Source organism: Diospyros lotus, chromosome 2, assembly GCF_014633365.1.
Source record: "Diospyros lotus cultivar Yz01 chromosome 2, ASM1463336v1, whole genome shotgun sequence".
In the NCBI taxonomy this organism is placed as follows: domain Eukaryota; kingdom Viridiplantae; phylum Streptophyta; class Magnoliopsida; order Ericales; family Ebenaceae; genus Diospyros; species Diospyros lotus.
The window spans coordinates 8282962-8301370 of NC_068339.1; the positions used below are offsets into that span (position 1 = coordinate 8282962).

An 18409-nucleotide genomic window follows, 5' to 3' on the forward strand; every position below is an offset into this window, starting at 1 on the left:
CCCACAGTGATAACACTTCCATTTCATTTGTTTTTGTTTTCTCTTCTTATCTTTCCTTTTTCCTTTCTGCCCTGACCCATTAAATTGTTCAGCATTCCCTATATTATTTCTTTTATCAACATTTCCTTTTACAAACAAGTTATTGCCCGTTTTCTTAGATGTGTTAAGTTTCAATTCCCTAGCCTTAATACCAGAAATAACAAGCTCCATACTAGGGACTATACCAGTATAACGTAAAGTATGCTTTACAACAACATAGTCATCAGGTAATGAATTTAACAAAATCATAGCTTCACTAGTATCACCTAATACCTGATCAATACCTCTTAATAACAAAGCAAGTCTAGTAAATTCATCAATATTTTCATCCATGGGATTAGAGGTATTCATCTTAAAATTAAACAACATGCCCTTTAAATAAACCAGATTAGGAGCAGACATTACAAAATGCAATGATTCTAATTTATTCCAGAGATCAATGGGGTTAGTCATACTGTCAACCTTACGGATTACAAAATCACCGAGGTAAAGGAATATCAAATTGAAAGCCTTCTCTCTGATTTCATCAATTCGAGCTAACTACTCATGTGACCATTTACGGTCATCCGTCTCGAGTGCTATAAGCACTTTGTGATGAGAGAGAAAAACTCTCATTTTCTTTTTCCAACTTCCGAAATCCCCCTTTCCATCGAATGTACCGATTTCAAATCGGGTTGATGTCATTTTCTTGTTGCATGAAAATGTCCTAAAAACCTTAGAATACTGACTGAGACTTGCACAGTAAACACCAGCTGACAAAGGCTCCTTAGAAAAACCCTAGGATTTAAAATAACACCTTCACAAAGAAAGAAAAGGAAACCCTAGGACACGGACACTGAAAAACTGAGCTCTGATACCACTGTTACAACTAACAGGGGATAGCAAACACTCGCTCAAGCCAAAAGTCACACATTGCCGAATAAGCACAAACGATCGAGAGTATACAAAAACATATAACTCAAACACAACATATATCATAAATAAAAAATGTAACAAGAGGCAAGAGATTTATAGTAGTTCACCCCAAATCGGGGCTACGTTCACTTGAGCTCCGATGAGAAGAGTTAACTGCACTATATGAATAAATCTGACTATACCCATACAAACAACACAAGAACAAAACTGGACAACCCTGGTTCTCTAACAAAAATTGCTCAAAAACCACTTAATACAGGTTAAGAGCTTACCTTAAACGAACCAGAGAACATAGAAGAATGAAAGGAGGACGAAGACTGTATAAAGCATTTACAGAGAGAGAGAGAATAAAACCCTAACACAAAATACATCAAAATGAAAGACTCTCGGTCACCCCCTCTCTTTTCTTCATCTTTCGATACCTTCACCAATCTCGAGGCCGCGCGACAAATAAGGCAACTGGACGACTGTGAGGGAAAAGCATAAAGGCAATAGTAACGACTGAGATGACATCGTGCAACACGATCTGCAGTAGGCTAATAGACAAAATAAAGGGCTTGGGCTTGGGCCAAAAGGAGGCTGCCCAAATGGCTATCGAGTGGGCACCCAAAGGGCAGCCCACAGTTGCCAAGTGGCCTCCCTTCCTTTTGGCATCATTTGATGCTTCATAAAAAAACAACAAAAGACTTATGGGATTGGTAAAGAAAATGAGAGAGGTGAAGATGAGAAACGGGATCGTAGAGAGTCTTTTCCCTCGTGTTGATGAGCCAAATATTGTTGGTTTCTAGGAGGAGATTGAAGAGCTCATGGCCAGAGTGGCCGATGAAGACTTGCAGCATCGTGCAGTGTCGATTGTTGGGATGTCAGGTTTGGGGAAGACTATTGAATATTAGTTAATGATTCTGTCTGTTAGTTAGGTCGTTTGTTTGTTATCAATATTATGCAAGTTGTTCAATTTGTTAGAAGTTAGTTTTGCTTCACATTGTTTATCTATAAGTAGAATAGCAGCACAGGGAAGATACTATTGGAATAACGCGAATAAGAAATTCATTCTTCTTCCTTCTCTTACCTTTCCCTCTCAAGTTACCCGGAATGCTCAATTCTTTACAAAGACGAGTCCTGCCAAGAAAATCTACTACTCTGTTTGCCATCAATTTGAGTGTTCATCTTGGATCTATGTTTCTCAGCAGCCAAACACCAAAGAGCTTCTGCAAGACATAGCTAGACGACAAGTTGGTCTGGAGAATGTGAACTCGGACCAGAATGTTGAGGGCAATCTGTCTGCAGTTTTAAGCCAAAAGAGATGGTAGTAGACGATATATGGCCTATCAAGGCATGGGATGCCTTGAAAAATGGCATCCCCACCAATTTCAAGAATGGAAGCAGAACAGTAGTCACTTCTCGGAATAGGGATCTTGGTTTTTATGTAGGTGGATGAAGCTCTCTACACGAGTTGCAGCCCCTAGACTTAGAAAACAGTAGAAAAGTCTTCTTCAAGTAATAAATCCCTCAGGACCTAGCAATGAAAAAAATTGTCTCCCTTCATTGGAGATTATTATTGGCAAGAAAATAGTAGAAAGGTGTGGTAGTGTGCCGCTCGAAATTGTATTAGCAGTGAGTTTACTATCATTAAGAGAGAGGTCAGAGAATGCGTGGAAGGGGGTACTGGAGGGGATGGGTCAAGACAATGACTAATGCTCAGAAATTTTTGCCTTCAGCTACAAAATCTGCCCACTAATTTAAAACCATGTTTTTTGTAGTTTGGACTATTCCCAGAGGACCATGAAATTTCTGCACACATCATGATTAATTTATGGGCAGCTGAGGGACTAATAAAAGGTAGTAGAGTCAGAGGTAGAGGTGGCGGGGGATGACTACCAAATCACTTGATTGTTAGGAATTTAGTTCAAGTTGTTTGAAGGAGGTTTAATGGAAGGGTAGAAGTTGTTGCATTCATGATATTTTGCGTATCCTATGCATTCCGGTGGCCAAGGAGATCAATTTCTTCAACTATCATAGTGATCTGACCACCTATAATCTTGTTTCAAGGGCACGTCAGGTCACCACATATGGTACGAATTGAATTTTGAAGACTACATTTCCTTGAATCCCCAAACTCCTAAGCCTCACCACTCTCATGTGCTTCAGTGGGGGAGATCTAAGAGAGAGCAGGTTCAAGAAGTTTCGGCAAGACCTCAGATTTCTTCATGTGCCAAGTGTTAAATGCGATTATCTTCCAAGGCCACTGCTAAGTGAGGTTGGCAAGTTGAGGCACTTACCTTACCTTAAATTGGGATCTAGAAGGAGTATTGAGTTTGTAGAACTTCCACACACTATAACAAATCTGGATAGTTTACTCACTTTGGATGTTAGAGAGTGCCATGATGGACTCATTCTTCCCAATGTTATTTCGAAAATGGAACAATTAAGACACATTCTGTTACCCATTGTGTTCAATAATCTTCAAATTTACTTCCCTATTGTGTGCAAGGTTACAAGGTATCATCCAATTGAAGTTTCTCTACCAAATCTAATAACATGGGCTGCTGCCTCCTAAATTTTACGTGGCCAAATATTTGCACAATCTAACCAATTTAAGAACACTCAGAATCAGATTCATAACCAAGCATATCATCAAGGAACGATACTGCAACGCCTATATCTCGTGTGCTATACAAGCCAAGGCTGCGACAAAGTGATATGGAGTTAAAATCAGAGAAAAGTTTACCATTAAGTCTCTCGCCGTATCAGAATCTTTGGAAACTGCATCTGCAGGATATAGGGATGATTGAGTTGCCCCAATATGATAAATTGCCTCCAAACCTCACCAAACTTACACTTTGCAGGACAAACTTGGAGAAAGATCTGATGGAGAATCTAAGGAAATTGCCTCAACTAAAGATTCTCAAGTCAGGATCTAATTCATAAATAGGGAGAAAGATGGTTTGCTCTGAAGAAGTTGGTAACTTTCAACAACTCCGACTACTAGGAATTAGAAACCTGATACATTTACAAGAACTGGTATTGGAAGAAGTTGGAAGAAGGTGGAATGCCAAGACTTGAGGAGCTGAAGATCCTCTTGGGCTATACAATACTAAGGGTTCCAGATAGAGCCAAGAAAATAAGTAAAGGTAAGCCATGTTGTTCTTGATTTATTGATGCAGTTGTTTTATCACCAACCATGTTTATCTCTGGCAGTGTTTTTCTGTTTCATCAATATTATGCATCTGTACAATAGATGATGCAGGGCCTTCACAAATCCAAAGAGTTAATTCCTCCAAGAATGGTCCTAGCTTCAGGGTGGAGGGGAGGAACCTTCAACCCCATGAGTTCATTGTGGAAGGTCAAATTACTTATATCTTAAGCTTTCTGATCATACTATCAGTAAATAACCACTGAGCCATAACAGCATAGAAAACAATCAACGTCTGTATTAATAATCAACATGCAAGCCTTAATAATATGAACTCTCTTTCAATTACTTCATAATTAATCAGAACTGTTTTCTGTGTTTTCAGAAATAGATGGTACCTGATTTTTATGGGATTGTCTTGTCTCGCAGTGGAATCACATTTTGCATCTGCCGAAGATAATGGCTCTTCATAGTCATCCTGAAGCTGCCCTTAACCAGAAGTCGCTCATAGTTGAATGTTTGGTTGATTCATTCCAGTAGTCTGAACAATTCTTATACTTACAGCTGCACTGCATTTCTAAGATGTATTTCCAGTGCAGTAGATAAATAGTTCCCTTAAAGTTTGGTTCAGATAAAAAGATGCAACTCATGTTTTGTATTTGGACATAAATTATGTTGTCCATGAATTTTACTGTAAATTAGTAGACAAATTTAGAAACTGTTTTTTTCATTCCTCAAACAGATGAGAGGCAATACTGGTTTTTTCATGCATACAACAACATATTAAGCTTTGATCTCACTGTGAGGGTGACAAGTGTTGAGACGAGAGAGCAAGGGAGAGGGGGCCCAAAAGTTAGGTGGCCACATGTCACCATATCCCCATGGCAGGAGTACTCCCTCGTCTTTTAGTGTTAATTACCTGTACTTCCCCCTACAAGTGTCACCCTCAGGCTATTTAATTTTGAATTTCAAATTTAGAGGTGGATTAATTGCTGCGCCACCCACTCTGCAGATTTTTAGGTCGGCTATGTTGCTTGATCCAATGCATTTTCCACTGTCAGCTACCTGACGCTGCCGTCTTCCTTTATCCACGCTTAGAATCAACAGTATATGTGTGTGTGTAGAACAGTAAGAACCCCACTGATCTTTATTAGATTTACACATGTGAAATCTTTTGTTTCTACAAAATATAGAGTATGCCATGTGTAATAGACATGCAAATACACATTTTCCAACATGATTGACAGTTGCCAGTTGATAAATGACAAATGATGTACCATGATTAGTAAAACAATTTTGTGACGTGTGAATTAACTTTGAAATAGTAGTCCAAAACCAACTTTGAATGCCCAAAAAAAGTTGGTTTCTATTCTATCACGCATGATTAGAGTGATGATACCAGTACAAGATAAAGACTTCTCCAGCTTGCCAATTTAAATTTTAAATAATTTTGTAATTAATAATTTAACATAATATAGCTACGGTAAGGAAGGTCACAAATTCAAATTGTGGAAACAAGCGTTTTACAAAACAAGGGTAAAGCTATGCATAAAAGCCACTATTTCCTGAACTTCGCAAATCGGGAGTATCATACACTGACATCAGTTTAGCAGAAGTCAGAGGAAGTGCGGAGTTTAGCATAGAATACGGAACCATAATAGCTAGCAAATGAGTTTTCTACCCTAGTACTAAATTTTGAAAGAAAAAAGTTGCAATCATAAGCGGATAATCAACTGTCTCAAAATTGATCACTAACAATAAAGTTACATGGCTTGATAAACAAAGAACCTCTCTGACTTAGTTTATCATTTTAGAGTAGAGAATTCTCAAGTAACAGTGTGGTTTCAGACAGACTTCTGCTCCACCCATGTTTGCATGGATAAAAAAAGATTCAGAAGTGGCAGAATACCTGGTTTTGCATTTTTTTTTCCTCCTCCCTTCTAGTTCCATAAGCAGCATATAGAAAGATAACCTATCCTAATCAGAAGAAGGTCCAAACATGACTACTGGTTTTCTGGCTTCTCTGGCTCTTCCTTTTCAGGATCTTCCTCTTCTTCCTCTTTCTTCTCTTCCTCTTCCTCATCTTCTTCAGGAGGATCACAAGGCAATGGAGGAGGCAATGGTGTTTTCATTGGGCTAAATTGAGGGAAAATATCAGGTCTACGCCCAGGCTTGGGCCTTTCCCACTCCTGCCATGTAAAACAGTGTGAAATTACCCAATGTACCAATTAAAAATTTAAACTTTCAGAACAAAAGGGAGCATTATTTGTGTAGCATTGAATGTATTTGTGTATTGCATAATAGTTCTGCTTGGAAGTTGCAATTAATTGCAGAGGATTCATGGTCCAAAGAAAATTCATTCATTTCACATGCATAAGTTGTGCAAAACCACATTTTTAGGCTCCATCTCTTCAACAGGATTAGAACCAGAACATAGAATCATATCCAGAGTAAAACGATGCAGATCTTCCAGTTTCACATTATAGGTAAGACACATTCAACTTTTGATCTTCCAGTTTTGTTTGATTGTAATTTCTTCTTCATCTTTTTCTCTCTTTTTTTAAGCAAGGGTACAGCCGCCTAGAGGGGTTGAACCCATATAAAAGGTAGAGACGAGGAGATCTCATCTACAAAAGAGGCTGAGGAGATCCAAAAGAAAAATAAACAAAAAAGGAGTCATCCTCGACCACAATTTTTTTTTTTTTTTTTGGGGGGGGGGGGTGGGGGTTGAATAAGATGCGTTCTCTTCAAAAATAAACAGAGCTCTATATTTTTTCAAATGCTCCTTTGTTTCTCTCTCCAAACACACAACATGACACATAAAGGAATAATATCCCAAAGCAATATAAAGCCTCTCCTTGGGAAGCAAAAAATAAGTCTGAAACTTTGGCCCAAAACACTCCAAAGAAAATAATAATAAGATCCCACAACTGGCAAGTTAGCAGACAATACAAAAGGAGACAGTAAACTGATTCTCTGCTTTCCTTGCATAGGAAGCACTATTTAGGCAAACTACGATTCCTCTTTCTTAGATTGTAAATAGTAAGTAAAGAGCCACAAGATGCCACATTACACGAAGAAAGCCAGTCTGTGTGGCACTTTCACATTCTAAATAACCTACCGTGAAAAACTGGCCACAGCACCAACTCTACGTACCTCATTAAAGGATCAGACAGTAAAAACACCTCCCAGAACGATGCGTTACCAAACTATCTTCCCCTTATCTATAGCACACAAGTAATCCAAATAAAGCATTCGTGGAGTCTTAACTCCCGATCTCAGTTCATTTTACTACCTTTCTCAGTTTCATTTCACTTCCTTTATAAACCCTTGTTCCAAACATGGGAATAATTTACATGGAAAAGCCAACAAAAGATAATATTCAAAAGCCTTTTATTCAAAAGCCCTGTCCTCGTAAAGGATATCAAAAGCACCAATTGCTGAAACAACTACAATACTACACCAATCCCAAAAAGAAATTACGTGTATATATATATATATATGCATATACATATTGCAGCTACACATATATGCATTCATACAACACATACGCACGATAACATAAGTAGCCAGTATAAGTATGTACATATATATATATGTGGGGAGAGAGAGAGAGAGAGAGAGAGAGAGACGTACAATAGGGAAATCGAGAGGATTTCGGCGAGTGAGCTTCTCTTCGTCGGGGGCCATACGAACAATCATCCTCCGCGTTCTTCGATTATTGCTGCAAACCATCATCGTTCGTCGAGGCACGAGCCCTACACAGCACCGACAACATGAAGAAGGCGAAGGCGGAGAACATGAAGATGTCGATGGGGAAGGCAATTTGGAGGAGGGTGAATGCGATAGAGAGAATGTAGAAATTGATAAGAAAATCGTGGCCATATCAATGTGTGTATTGGAACAACAAGTAGCTGCACGCTTCTTCGCCGCCTTCTTATTCTTCTTCTTCTTCCCCCGGCCTCTGCGGTTTCTGCCCTAAAACGAACCCCAGATTCTCAACCGCCTTTGCAGTCTCAGTAGAAGTACTTGAGGCTTATCCAGTGAGCTCCCCGCAGCTCTTAGAATTAGCAATATCTGTGGCTGTGATCTATCTGATTACGCCAAACTAGGGCTTAATATAATAATAAATAATTACAGCAGATCCTCTCATCTCCTCCTCGTTTTATCCTTTTCATTCAGGTGGCTCAACCGCCATTGAAACTTAATCGGCCAAATGTTTTAGTCTGAGTGTTTGCAATTAAATTTTTATTATTTTAATTATACTTCTATATTATATAATTTTAAATTAATTATACTTTTAATTTTTTTATTAATTTAATTACGTCACTAAATTATGTTTAATTCATTATTCTTAACAAATTTATCAATAATTAATTTAAAATTATATAATTTAAGTGTGTAATTAAAATAATAAAATTTTTAAATATATAATTAACTCAAAATACATAATTTAGAAATATAATTAAAATAATAACAATTTAAATAAAAAATATATATAAATATAAAAGATAAAATATGAATTTTGCCAAACTTAAATCAGGTGTCTTGACCGATTGGGCTACTTCGACTTGACGGGGCCCGGCCTGGACCAATGGGCCGGCCACCCATTGCAGCAGCCTTGATGCACTCGAAAATGGAATGCCTACACAATTTATTTTAATTTGTTATACTATACTTATTCAAAAAATAATAATTTGTTTTATCATACAAAATATTTCAATTTTTTAACTCATTAAAAATACTAAAAATTTCAATATACAAAATTTGTTTCCAAAATTATATTACAGATTAATAATGTAGGTTTTGAAATTATTCTCTATTTTAAAACTTATCACTTCGTCTTGTTTTTTAATAATATAAATATTTCAAAAATAAATATTTAAATATCTCAAAATTAAAAATAAAAATACATATCATCACACACTTTAAAGACCTTACTTAACCGTGGCATGCACTCTAAACACAAAAACACAACAATGTGACATCATAATTTCACAAATTATTAGTACAAATGGACAATCAATAATTATATATCAAGATAGTGTTTCTTAAAATAAGTAAGATAAAATTGTATCAAAATAAAGTTAAAATACTTTCCAAACTAAAATATGGAATGATCAAGATAAGACTAAGAAATATTTTAAGATTTTTATTAAATTGTTTGTTACATTTTTTGAAATGCACTATATGATATATAAGTCATTTTTTGTATTTTTAATATTTAAAATATGTTTATCATGAGAGGAGAGAGATAAGTATATATGAAAAATGTCATATAAGAAGTTACGTGACTTATTTTTTAATAGTTATCAGATAAGTTTAACAAACACATTATAAGAGACAAAATTATGTAATGTTTTATATATCTTATATTTTTTGATTTATATATTGATTAACAAACACTAATTAATAGTGTATTTATTTATTTACAATTAAATTGAATTTTATAAGAGAGACAATGAAATCAAGTTAAAAAATAGAAAAGCCTAATAAAAATGCAAAAAGCTTGAAGCTGACAACATTACCCAACAGATTCTAAGGTAGATGGTTTATGAACTAAAAACCATAAATGAAAATAGATGTGGCACCAACACAACAGAGGATTTTATACGGTGTGTGACATTGTCAAATAGAAATGAATGGTTGTACCTAGGAAGACCATATTTTTTTAAGAAATGAAATCAAATAAAAGGGATCATGGCCTTTGGGCTTTTGACCTCCCAGCTATGGCCCAATTAGAAGTGGCCTTGGTTGGGCTGATGGGCCTAGCTAAATTTTATATTATTTAAATTTATAAATTAACTTGATAACAATTATAAAAATTACATTTTGTGATTAAAAACTTACGGGGCCTAAGTTGTATAAATCAAATTTTGTAAAAAGTAAAAGAAAGATTACCCATAAATATCACAGACTCTCTGGCCTTGTGTGCTAGAGATTTATTTATTTATTCTAATTTTCAAATTCATAAATTACTGAGTTACTTTTCTAAACCCAAGTTGGGTTTTAATTTTTACTTTGAGTGGTTGAGAATAGCAAAGTTGAATTGGTAATATAAACACATTATGTGTTGCAAATATCAAGTCAAATCTATGTCTTTTTTATTGCTAACAAATATGAAAGTGACATAATTATTTGTTTTTGAGTGTAAAACTGACAAGCCCACAACACGTTACCACCTTTCAAAATTTTATTTGACATAATAAATATAACCTACTGATGAGGCTGCTATTTTTTATTTTGTTGTTGGTTCTAGTAACAAACTTGGTCAATTAACATACTTTACAGTACACAATTATATTCGTTTGATTAATATTAAACATCATACAAAATATAAGGAGGATAACTAAATAATATTTTCAAATATGTATTATATATATATATATTGAAACTCAAATTCGAATAAATAAATAGGTATTAAATGAAGAAAGAGGGAGCCATGCCAAATGGGTGGAGACATTTTAAAAGAGGCATATCCCTCTCCAAACCAAGTCGCCATCAAAAGAAACGAAAATTAATCACGACAATTATGAACACTTCCAACTCGTTTGACCAAGACAGAGTAAGTGTTCCCTTCCCTTCCCTCTGCCATTGCCCAAAGCCTCTGCTGATTTGAACACCCCCCCCCCCCCCCCCCCTCTCTCTCTCTCTCTCTCTCTCTCTTCTTTTCAAAAGTTTCAAAAATCATTTCTTTTCAAAAGTAGCCTCCAAAAACAAAAAAAAATCTTCAACAATCTTCTCTGTTGGTCCTCCTCCGTCATCATCGTCGTTACCAATCCATCCATCTCTCTGAAACAAAGCTCCACCGAACCCACACTTTATCTCTCTCTAAAACCATCACTCTTCTTCGATCCCTTTGGGTAAGTTTTCCTGTTCTTTACCGCCCTGCACGGCCGCCAAGAGGATGTTTCTGCCCTAAGAATTCCATCGGATTGTGCGGTTGACTTGGTTGAAAGAGAAAACAGAGGAGGAGAAAGAGAAGAAGATGAACGCAGTTGGAAGACAAATGCAGAGATCTGGTTCCACCGGGCAGCCGCACCACCGCCGCCAGTACTCCGACAACTTCATCGACTCCTCCTTCAACAACAAGTGGCTTCAATCGGCGGCTCAACAGGTTCCCCTTTATTTCTTCCGTCGATCAATCTATATTACCAGTATTTCTCATTTTTGAAATGTAAACCGGGTTTTGGCCAAGTAAATAAGCTTCTATCCAACAAATATACACTTTGCACTTGTAATCTATACGTTGGCTTAGTGCGAAAAGGTTATAGTTTCGTTATATGCGACCATAGTTCAAATCTCTCTGGGCTGAGCCCAAAGATAGATTTCTGTGTACTCGTTGGGAGCACATGGTTTGTAGGCCCAAACGGTAGTGAATGCGAGTTCTCATCTATATGTATAATTTATGATTCTATATATAATCTCATGGATGGTTATGGTAATGGGTATTTGAGGAATGGTTTGATATGCAGGATTTTCGTTTGTACGGCAACAATGGTGGAGGTCAGGGTTCCAGATCGGGCAGAACCGTGCAGAGGAGTGTTAATGGAGGAGGAAACGAGGTGTTTGGAGATCCCTCAACCCCGCCTGCTTGTTCAAGGTCGTCGAGCATGAGGAAGACCTGGGGGGATGAGCAAGTTTCGCCAAGTGAGCTCAGCCCTGGGTTGCTCGATCTGCATTCCCTTGATACAGAGCTATTGCCGGAGGTTTTGTTCATTTTTGCCTTTTTCCAAGTTTTGGTGCTTTGTTTGATCCGATGTATTATTTCTAAGCTTGCATTGGGTGTTTTCTTGTGGATTGAGCTAATGGATTTAGTGCTTTTTAGGTGAACTATTGTCTTCTCAATGCACTTGTGTGTTTTAATTGATGACACCTCATTTGATATAATCTTGGTTTTGAAAGATAAGGGCTGGTTTTCCTTTTTGATATGTAAGGATTTGGAAAAGGGGAAGTCCAATGGCATAGGCGGAGTTGACTAAATATCATGTAAACACATGAGGTTGGTCCCACTGAATTTCCACTTCTAGAGAATTGCTAACTGGATCCGTGACACCCTTATGTGCGTACGTGAGCCCCCACTCTCGGTCGATGTGGGAATAAGGATTGGTTTTCATTTAATGAAGTGAGTGATTGTTATAGGTAACCGATTATGCTTTTCTGAATTGAAAATAAAAGGCGGCGTCTAAATTAGAGGCCTTTAAAATTGAATTCAGGGTGTCACTATTTTTGTTTACCTTCTGTCCTGGGAAACAATAGAAATACCTTTCTAAATGAGGCAGCCTTACCTTGCAAAATGCCCAATACTAGCCAATACAATTTTTTTTTTACTTATTTTTATAATCACTTCATAGTCTCTACCATACAAGCTGAGAAAAAGCCCTGAATTTGATTCCCTAAAATGCGGTGATAAAATGAACACCATTATCCATCTCTCTTGAACTGGAGAACTTCTTCCTAATGTGATCCATTTAACATTATCCATAGTCCATACATATAATTTACGGATATAAGTAAAAGTTTGTGTACGTGTATATTTCTTGGGTGGCATGTTATGTGATCTTAGGAGGCTATACAACATTGTTTATTGTTGCACTGATGTTATTGTATGCTTTGATTTCAGCAGCTTCCTGGTCTATATAACGGATCTTCTGTTAATCACCATGTTCATGGGAAAAGCTTTGATGATTCTGAGCCATACATCACAACCAGCAAAGTTATAAATGGTGGCTGTGGTGTACCAGAAAATAGTCTTCTTAAAGGCTTATTTACAGATAAAGAGAAAGCTACAAATGTAGCAAAGATCAAAGTTGTGGTATGCCCCCTTTTGCTATGTATCCAACTCCCTTTAGTACATTATATTCCTGAAGCGTAGCCTTTTGAAATGCAAAATTAAAGCTTCCTCCCCCACCCCCAAAACCATGCATGCTCTTTCAAAGAAGGAAAAGACAAAAAGAAAAAGATTAAAAAATAGTAAGGATGCAAGGAAAACTTCAAAGATATTCACACGCCTCAAATTTGTTTCTGCTATAATTTTCTGATTTAATGTTTGGTTGCTGCTGTTGCCTTATTCTAACTTTAAGAAAATGCTTGGATATATGCATCTCAATTCAGGTGCGTAAGAGGCCGCTTAACAAGAAGGAAGTAGCAAAGAAAGAAGAAGATATTATAACCATAGATCGGAATATTAATTCACTCACTGTTCATGAAACAAAACTCAAGGTAAGCTTCTTTGCTGAGCTGGTCATATTTTGATGGTTTCTTAGAATCAGTTAGGCTTGTCCATCCTTTCATGAGCATGGGAATATTATCATTTAAAAAGCTGCAGTTGCTGTATGGAAACTAGTTATATCCTTTAAATTCTAAAGCTGTCATGTCATTATCATCATTGTGTTGCGGTTCCAACCATGTGACTGTTGCTTTTGTTGTTACATTTAGGATTTTACTCAGATGTGCATATTTTTTGTTCTCATTATTCTATTAAATTTGCAGACTTGATAACCATGTACTTTTGAGGGAACTGTGCCCTCTGTGATGGTTTGTGAATAGTGAATCAAATATAAAAGTTGAACTTTTTGGCAGACGGCAAAAATTTTAATAATGAGTGATGATCTGAAGTATTTATTTTTATATAGCTGTTTGTTGCCCACATTCTCATACCTGGGATATCTGCAGCCAATACATGAAATTTTGTGAAAGGATGTGCTAGACATCTATATGTGGATGATTTATAGGGATTGTAAATGAGGAAGCACATCAAATGAGATGAGAGAGGAAGAGCTGCCTTCTGAATTAAAGGACCAGAATGGAATACTGGTGTTTCTTCTCTCTCTCTCTCTCTCTCTCTCTCTTTGTGTGTGTGGTGGGGGACTTGAATTGTGCCGGCTGTCAATGAGAGTGGAACATTATGCTGAGGCACTACTGCTGAAATGGGTTGACCTTGCACCATTATTAGCTGGTAGTTTGAATTCTTCAACATGCTGGTCAATCCATAATTAGTCTGCAACCTTATTTCTCTAACAGCTGTGTAATTGACTGCATATTTATTTTGAAACACAACAGTGCTAGTGTTCTTCTTGTCAGATCTTCAGTTCTGATAAAGGACTTGCTTGCCTCATCATAGATGCATGTTATTGCTATCTAAGTCTGCTGGAAATTAGTTAGTGACTGAACTTGTTGAACTGCCATTCATCAAAGTGATGCCAATATTATTTGGATTCATCATTGGTATTATAAGAAATACTGTGTTTAATTTTGATTCTTTATGGTGCTTCTGGTATGGAATTCCAACCGGGTCTGTTTAATGTGTCTGAGAATTTTCTTCCTCCCTCTTACTTTTGTCTCCCTCCCTTTCTACATATGTACGTGTACATATGTAATCTGCATTATTTTTTTTCTTTTGCTAAGTGTAACATGCATTCATTTGGGTAACATATTTACTTTTAAGCATGCGTGTGTTGATAAAATAGATGTGAAACCTGAATGTATATGAGCAGCAAACAAGTGGTAATTGATGAATATTAAAAGGAATGTGGAAGCATTTAAAGAGCTCAAGCTGTTTTAACTGTAAAAGGTGGGAACAAGTCTTCTATCAGTAACAATGAATGGTAATGGATAATATGGTTTAAAATCTTCCTCAACCACAAAAAGCATTTTTATCTTCACTGAAATGTTTAATATCTTGAATGACTAATTACCCATTCAATCGCTTCTTATTTTTGTTTTCAGCTCCCTTCCATTGTACTGAATGAATTGTATGCTGGAACTGGTGTACAAAGTGTTCCAATCTGGAGTCTAATTTGCCACCTTTGCAGGTTGACCTTACTGAATATCTTGAGAAACATGAATTCGTTTTTGATGCTGTGATGGGTGAAGATGTTTCCAATGATGAAGTGAGTGGGTGAAAAGACTTGATTCCCCATCTGAAAGATATCTTCACTGATTATGTCTTCTTTCTTGTTTTCTTTGCTACAGGTGTACTCAGAGACTGTGGAACCCATAGTCCCTATAATTTTTCAACGAACTAAAGCTACCTGCTTTGCTTATGGACAAACAGGCAAGTAATAGGTGTATCCACCCATTTTTTAGCGCATTTATTTATGTGAGTCTAGCTGACTTCAACAAGTTTTGCATGAGGTATGCCCAAATGAGTTTGGTTTTTTTTTTTTTGTATTTGTAGTTCTTGGCTGTAGAGGGTATGTTTTCCTTATTGACCACACCCTTCTGAACACTGGTTGAAGTTATATTGAGATGAACTGGATCAATTGATATGAAATGCTTGTAATTTTTGCACCAAATTCACCGAGACCTTAATTTATGTGTACAACCAACTTTTATTAGTTGGCCAAATGAACACGAGGTCAAATTCTGATGAGATGCATGAATGAATCTTTAATTTTGTTTGTCTAAGATAATAAATATAGCAATTCACACATGGTGTATCCTACATTTCCTTAAACTCATGCAATCCCAAAGGAATTATTGTGATTGCCATCAAAACAAGCTGTGGGTTGTTGAGCCACTTTTTCAGTGTGTATAACAGAAATAACTTTCCTCTGTATTTATCCACGTCATACAGACTATTTGTATGTTTGCTGCTGGTTCTTTATTAAATCTCTGCCTTTTCATAATGACTAGACATACTGCTTTTTATTTCTTGGAATTTTTACAAAGTTATCAATACATTTCAATTTAGCATTAGAATAGAGTTCAGCAATGCTGTCTAAGTACGCATATCCGTGGAGAAGTAGCACAATGTTTGGACATGCTCTTAGATACACACACGTATCCTTCTCAATTTAATTCATTTATTATTTATTTATTTTATTTTGTTATGAATTTTGTTTTGAGGTTTTTACACGAGGCATTTTTATAGACGTGACTTCTCTTCACATGACTGTTAACTGCTTTTGATGAGCTTGTCTTGTTCATTAATCTTGTTTCAGGTAGTGGAAAGACTTATACCATGCAACCACTTCCCCTCAAGGCATCCCAAGATATTTTCAGACTAATGCAACAATCTTATCGGAATCAAGGATTTCAGTTGTTTGTCAGTTTCTTTGAGATATATGGAGGGAAAGTTTTTGATCTACTTAATGACCGGAAGTGAGTATTGCGGCCTTTGAACTTCCTTGGGCAAACTTTCACTGGTTCAACTCACTAACCTGAAACTTCTATTTGCAGAAAGCTTTGCATGAGGGAGGACGGGAAACAGCAGGTTTGCATAGTGGGTTTGCAAGAATACAGAGTGTTGAATGTAGAGACAGTCAAGGAGTTAATTGAGAGAGGAAATGCCACGAGAAGTACTGGCATAACTGGGGCAAATGAGGAATCCTCTCGTTCGCATGCTATACTTCAGCTTGCCATCAAGAGGCCAGTTGACGTAAATGAGTCAAAACCACCTCGGGTTGTTGGCAAGCTATCTTTTATAGATCTTGCTGGAAGTGAACGTGGTGCAGATACTACTGACAATGATAAACTGACAAGGTTAAACTTATGTGGATTTTATGTTTATATAAATTTCAGCCATTGGATCTATTTTACCATGGTTTATCAGTGAAATGACACAATGCATCTCGTAAATAGTTTTCAGGGGTTATGATCTGCTTCTAGGAGACCTGTTTGGCCTTCAATAACATGTTTTGAAATTGTAGCGCAGAAAATAATTTTGAACTTTTTCTGCAGAATGGAAGGTGCTGAAATTAACAAAAGTTTACTTGCTTTGAAAGAATGCATTAGAGCTCTTGACAATGACCAGGGCCACATTCCATTCAGGGGGAGTAAGCTGACTGAGGTTCTTCGAGATTCATTTGTAGGTGACTCCCGCACGGTTATGATATCATGCATTTCACCAAATTCAGGTTCATGCGAACATACTCTCAACACACTAAGATATGCTGACAGGTAACATGGTTTTTATAGAAACGATTAATTTGAAAGTCTGCTTCTCTTCTGCTTTCAAATTTGTGATCGAGTTCAACTTTTTAGAGTTAAGAGTCTATCCAAGGGGAGCAGCTCCAAGAGGGATCCTTTGTCTTCATCCTCAAACCTTAGAAGCTCGACTGCATTGCCCTTATCATCAATTTCATCAAGTGTGACAGCCTCTGAAGATAGCATGCTTGATGTTCCTTATGAAAGCAACAGGGTTGGATGGCCCAAGCAAACTGAAAGGGAGTTGACTCCATCTTTCAACATTGAACGTGTTCCAAGTGGACGGGCGCAAGGCAATTTCTCCTCTTCTTTGTACAGCAATAATTACAAGGGTCTAAGAGCTGGTGATGACATAACTGAAGACAATAGTGATTGCTTCGACTCGAGCTATGAACAAGACAGATCATCATCGATGATAAATAAAATGGCATCAGAGGTGGAGAATAAAACCAGGAAGACTGGGATGCAGACAAAACCGAGGGATGTGGCAGACTTCCAGCCCCCCAAGTTGTACACAGATGATGATCTCGATGCCTTGTTGAAGGTAACGTCATAAAAATACGTTCCATTTCCTTCTTTTTAACATGAACCAGCCAATTCCAAGTAAACTTCTAATGTTCTGCTTAACATTAGGAGGAGGAAGATCTTGTAACTGCACATCGGAGACAAGTAGAGGAAACCATGCATATTGTTAGAGAGGTAATCTAGTGATAACTGCATTTGGCAACATCCGCTTTGGCTTCATCTAGACATTGTTATTTATCGTATTTGTTCATGCAGGAAATGAACCTACTGGTTGAGGTTGATCAACCGGGCAATCAGCTGGACGACTATGTTTCTAGACTGAACGCCATTCTTTCTCAGAAGGCTGCAGGGATTCTGCAACTCCAAACCCGATTGGCCCACTTCCAGAGGCATCTGAAAGAGTACAATGTCTTGGTATCTTCATCTGGTAACTGAAGTTGCAAAGAAGCTTCCCGGCTTGTGCCAGATTTTGTTTGAGTTCACCTGTTGCTCGGTGAATTTTGTGGGAGATGGGTTGTCGGAGTGATGAACTTGCGCGAAAGAGAAACAGAAAACACAGAAAGAGATTATTGAAAAGAAAAGATGGGTTGTTGGAGTGCAATATGAAGGTTTATTTGCTTGTTTATGTATGGTTTAGTGATCTGATCTGATGATGTTGAGTCCCAAGTGTTGTGAGCTGAGAGTTGTAAGGAGAGTTTATATCCATGTCTGATCATTTTCTTCTTGTAAGGCTTCTCCCCTCTCTGACACCATTTCAGGTGAGTGAGTGTTATTGAATTGATTCCCGGTATCCTCTTTCCTTAGTTTGCTGTTTGGTGGTGCGTTTTGTGTGTGTGTATATATATATATATATTGAATATATTAGAA

General features: G+C 37.1%; 2 protein-coding genes across 3 annotated transcripts; one reads left to right on the forward strand and one right to left on the reverse strand.

Annotated features, from left to right (window-relative positions):
* Window positions 1-5776: 5776 nt before the first annotated feature.
* LOC127795200 (uncharacterized) lies at window positions 5777-8183 on the reverse strand. Its single transcript, XM_052326732.1, has 2 exons — window positions 7724-8183; window positions 5777-6276 (listed from the first exon to the last, which is right to left on the reverse strand). Exons 1-2 carry the CDS (start codon window positions 7970-7972, stop codon window positions 6091-6093), a joined length of 435 nt encoding a protein of 144 aa, XP_052182692.1. The 5' UTR covers window positions 7973-8183; the 3' UTR covers window positions 5777-6090.
* A 2529-nt stretch (window positions 8184-10712) lies between these two features.
* LOC127795118 (kinesin-like protein KIN-13B) lies at window positions 10713-18345 on the forward strand. Of its 2 annotated transcripts, none has more exons than XM_052326576.1 (12): window positions 10713-11204; window positions 11563-11796; window positions 12711-12902; window positions 13202-13309; window positions 14902-14979; window positions 15062-15147; window positions 16037-16192; window positions 16271-16573; window positions 16772-16990; window positions 17075-17561; window positions 17651-17716; window positions 17798-18345. In XM_052326576.1, exons 1-12 carry the CDS (start codon window positions 11076-11078, stop codon window positions 17975-17977), a joined length of 2238 nt encoding a protein of 745 aa, XP_052182536.1. In that variant the 5' UTR covers window positions 10713-11075; the 3' UTR covers window positions 17978-18345. The 2 variants fall into 2 exon arrangements, with proteins under 2 accessions (XP_052182536.1, XP_052182537.1); XM_052326577.1 differs by having other exon boundaries at window positions 10714-11204; window positions 12714-12902.
* The last annotated feature ends 64 nt before the right edge of the window (window positions 18346-18409 follow it).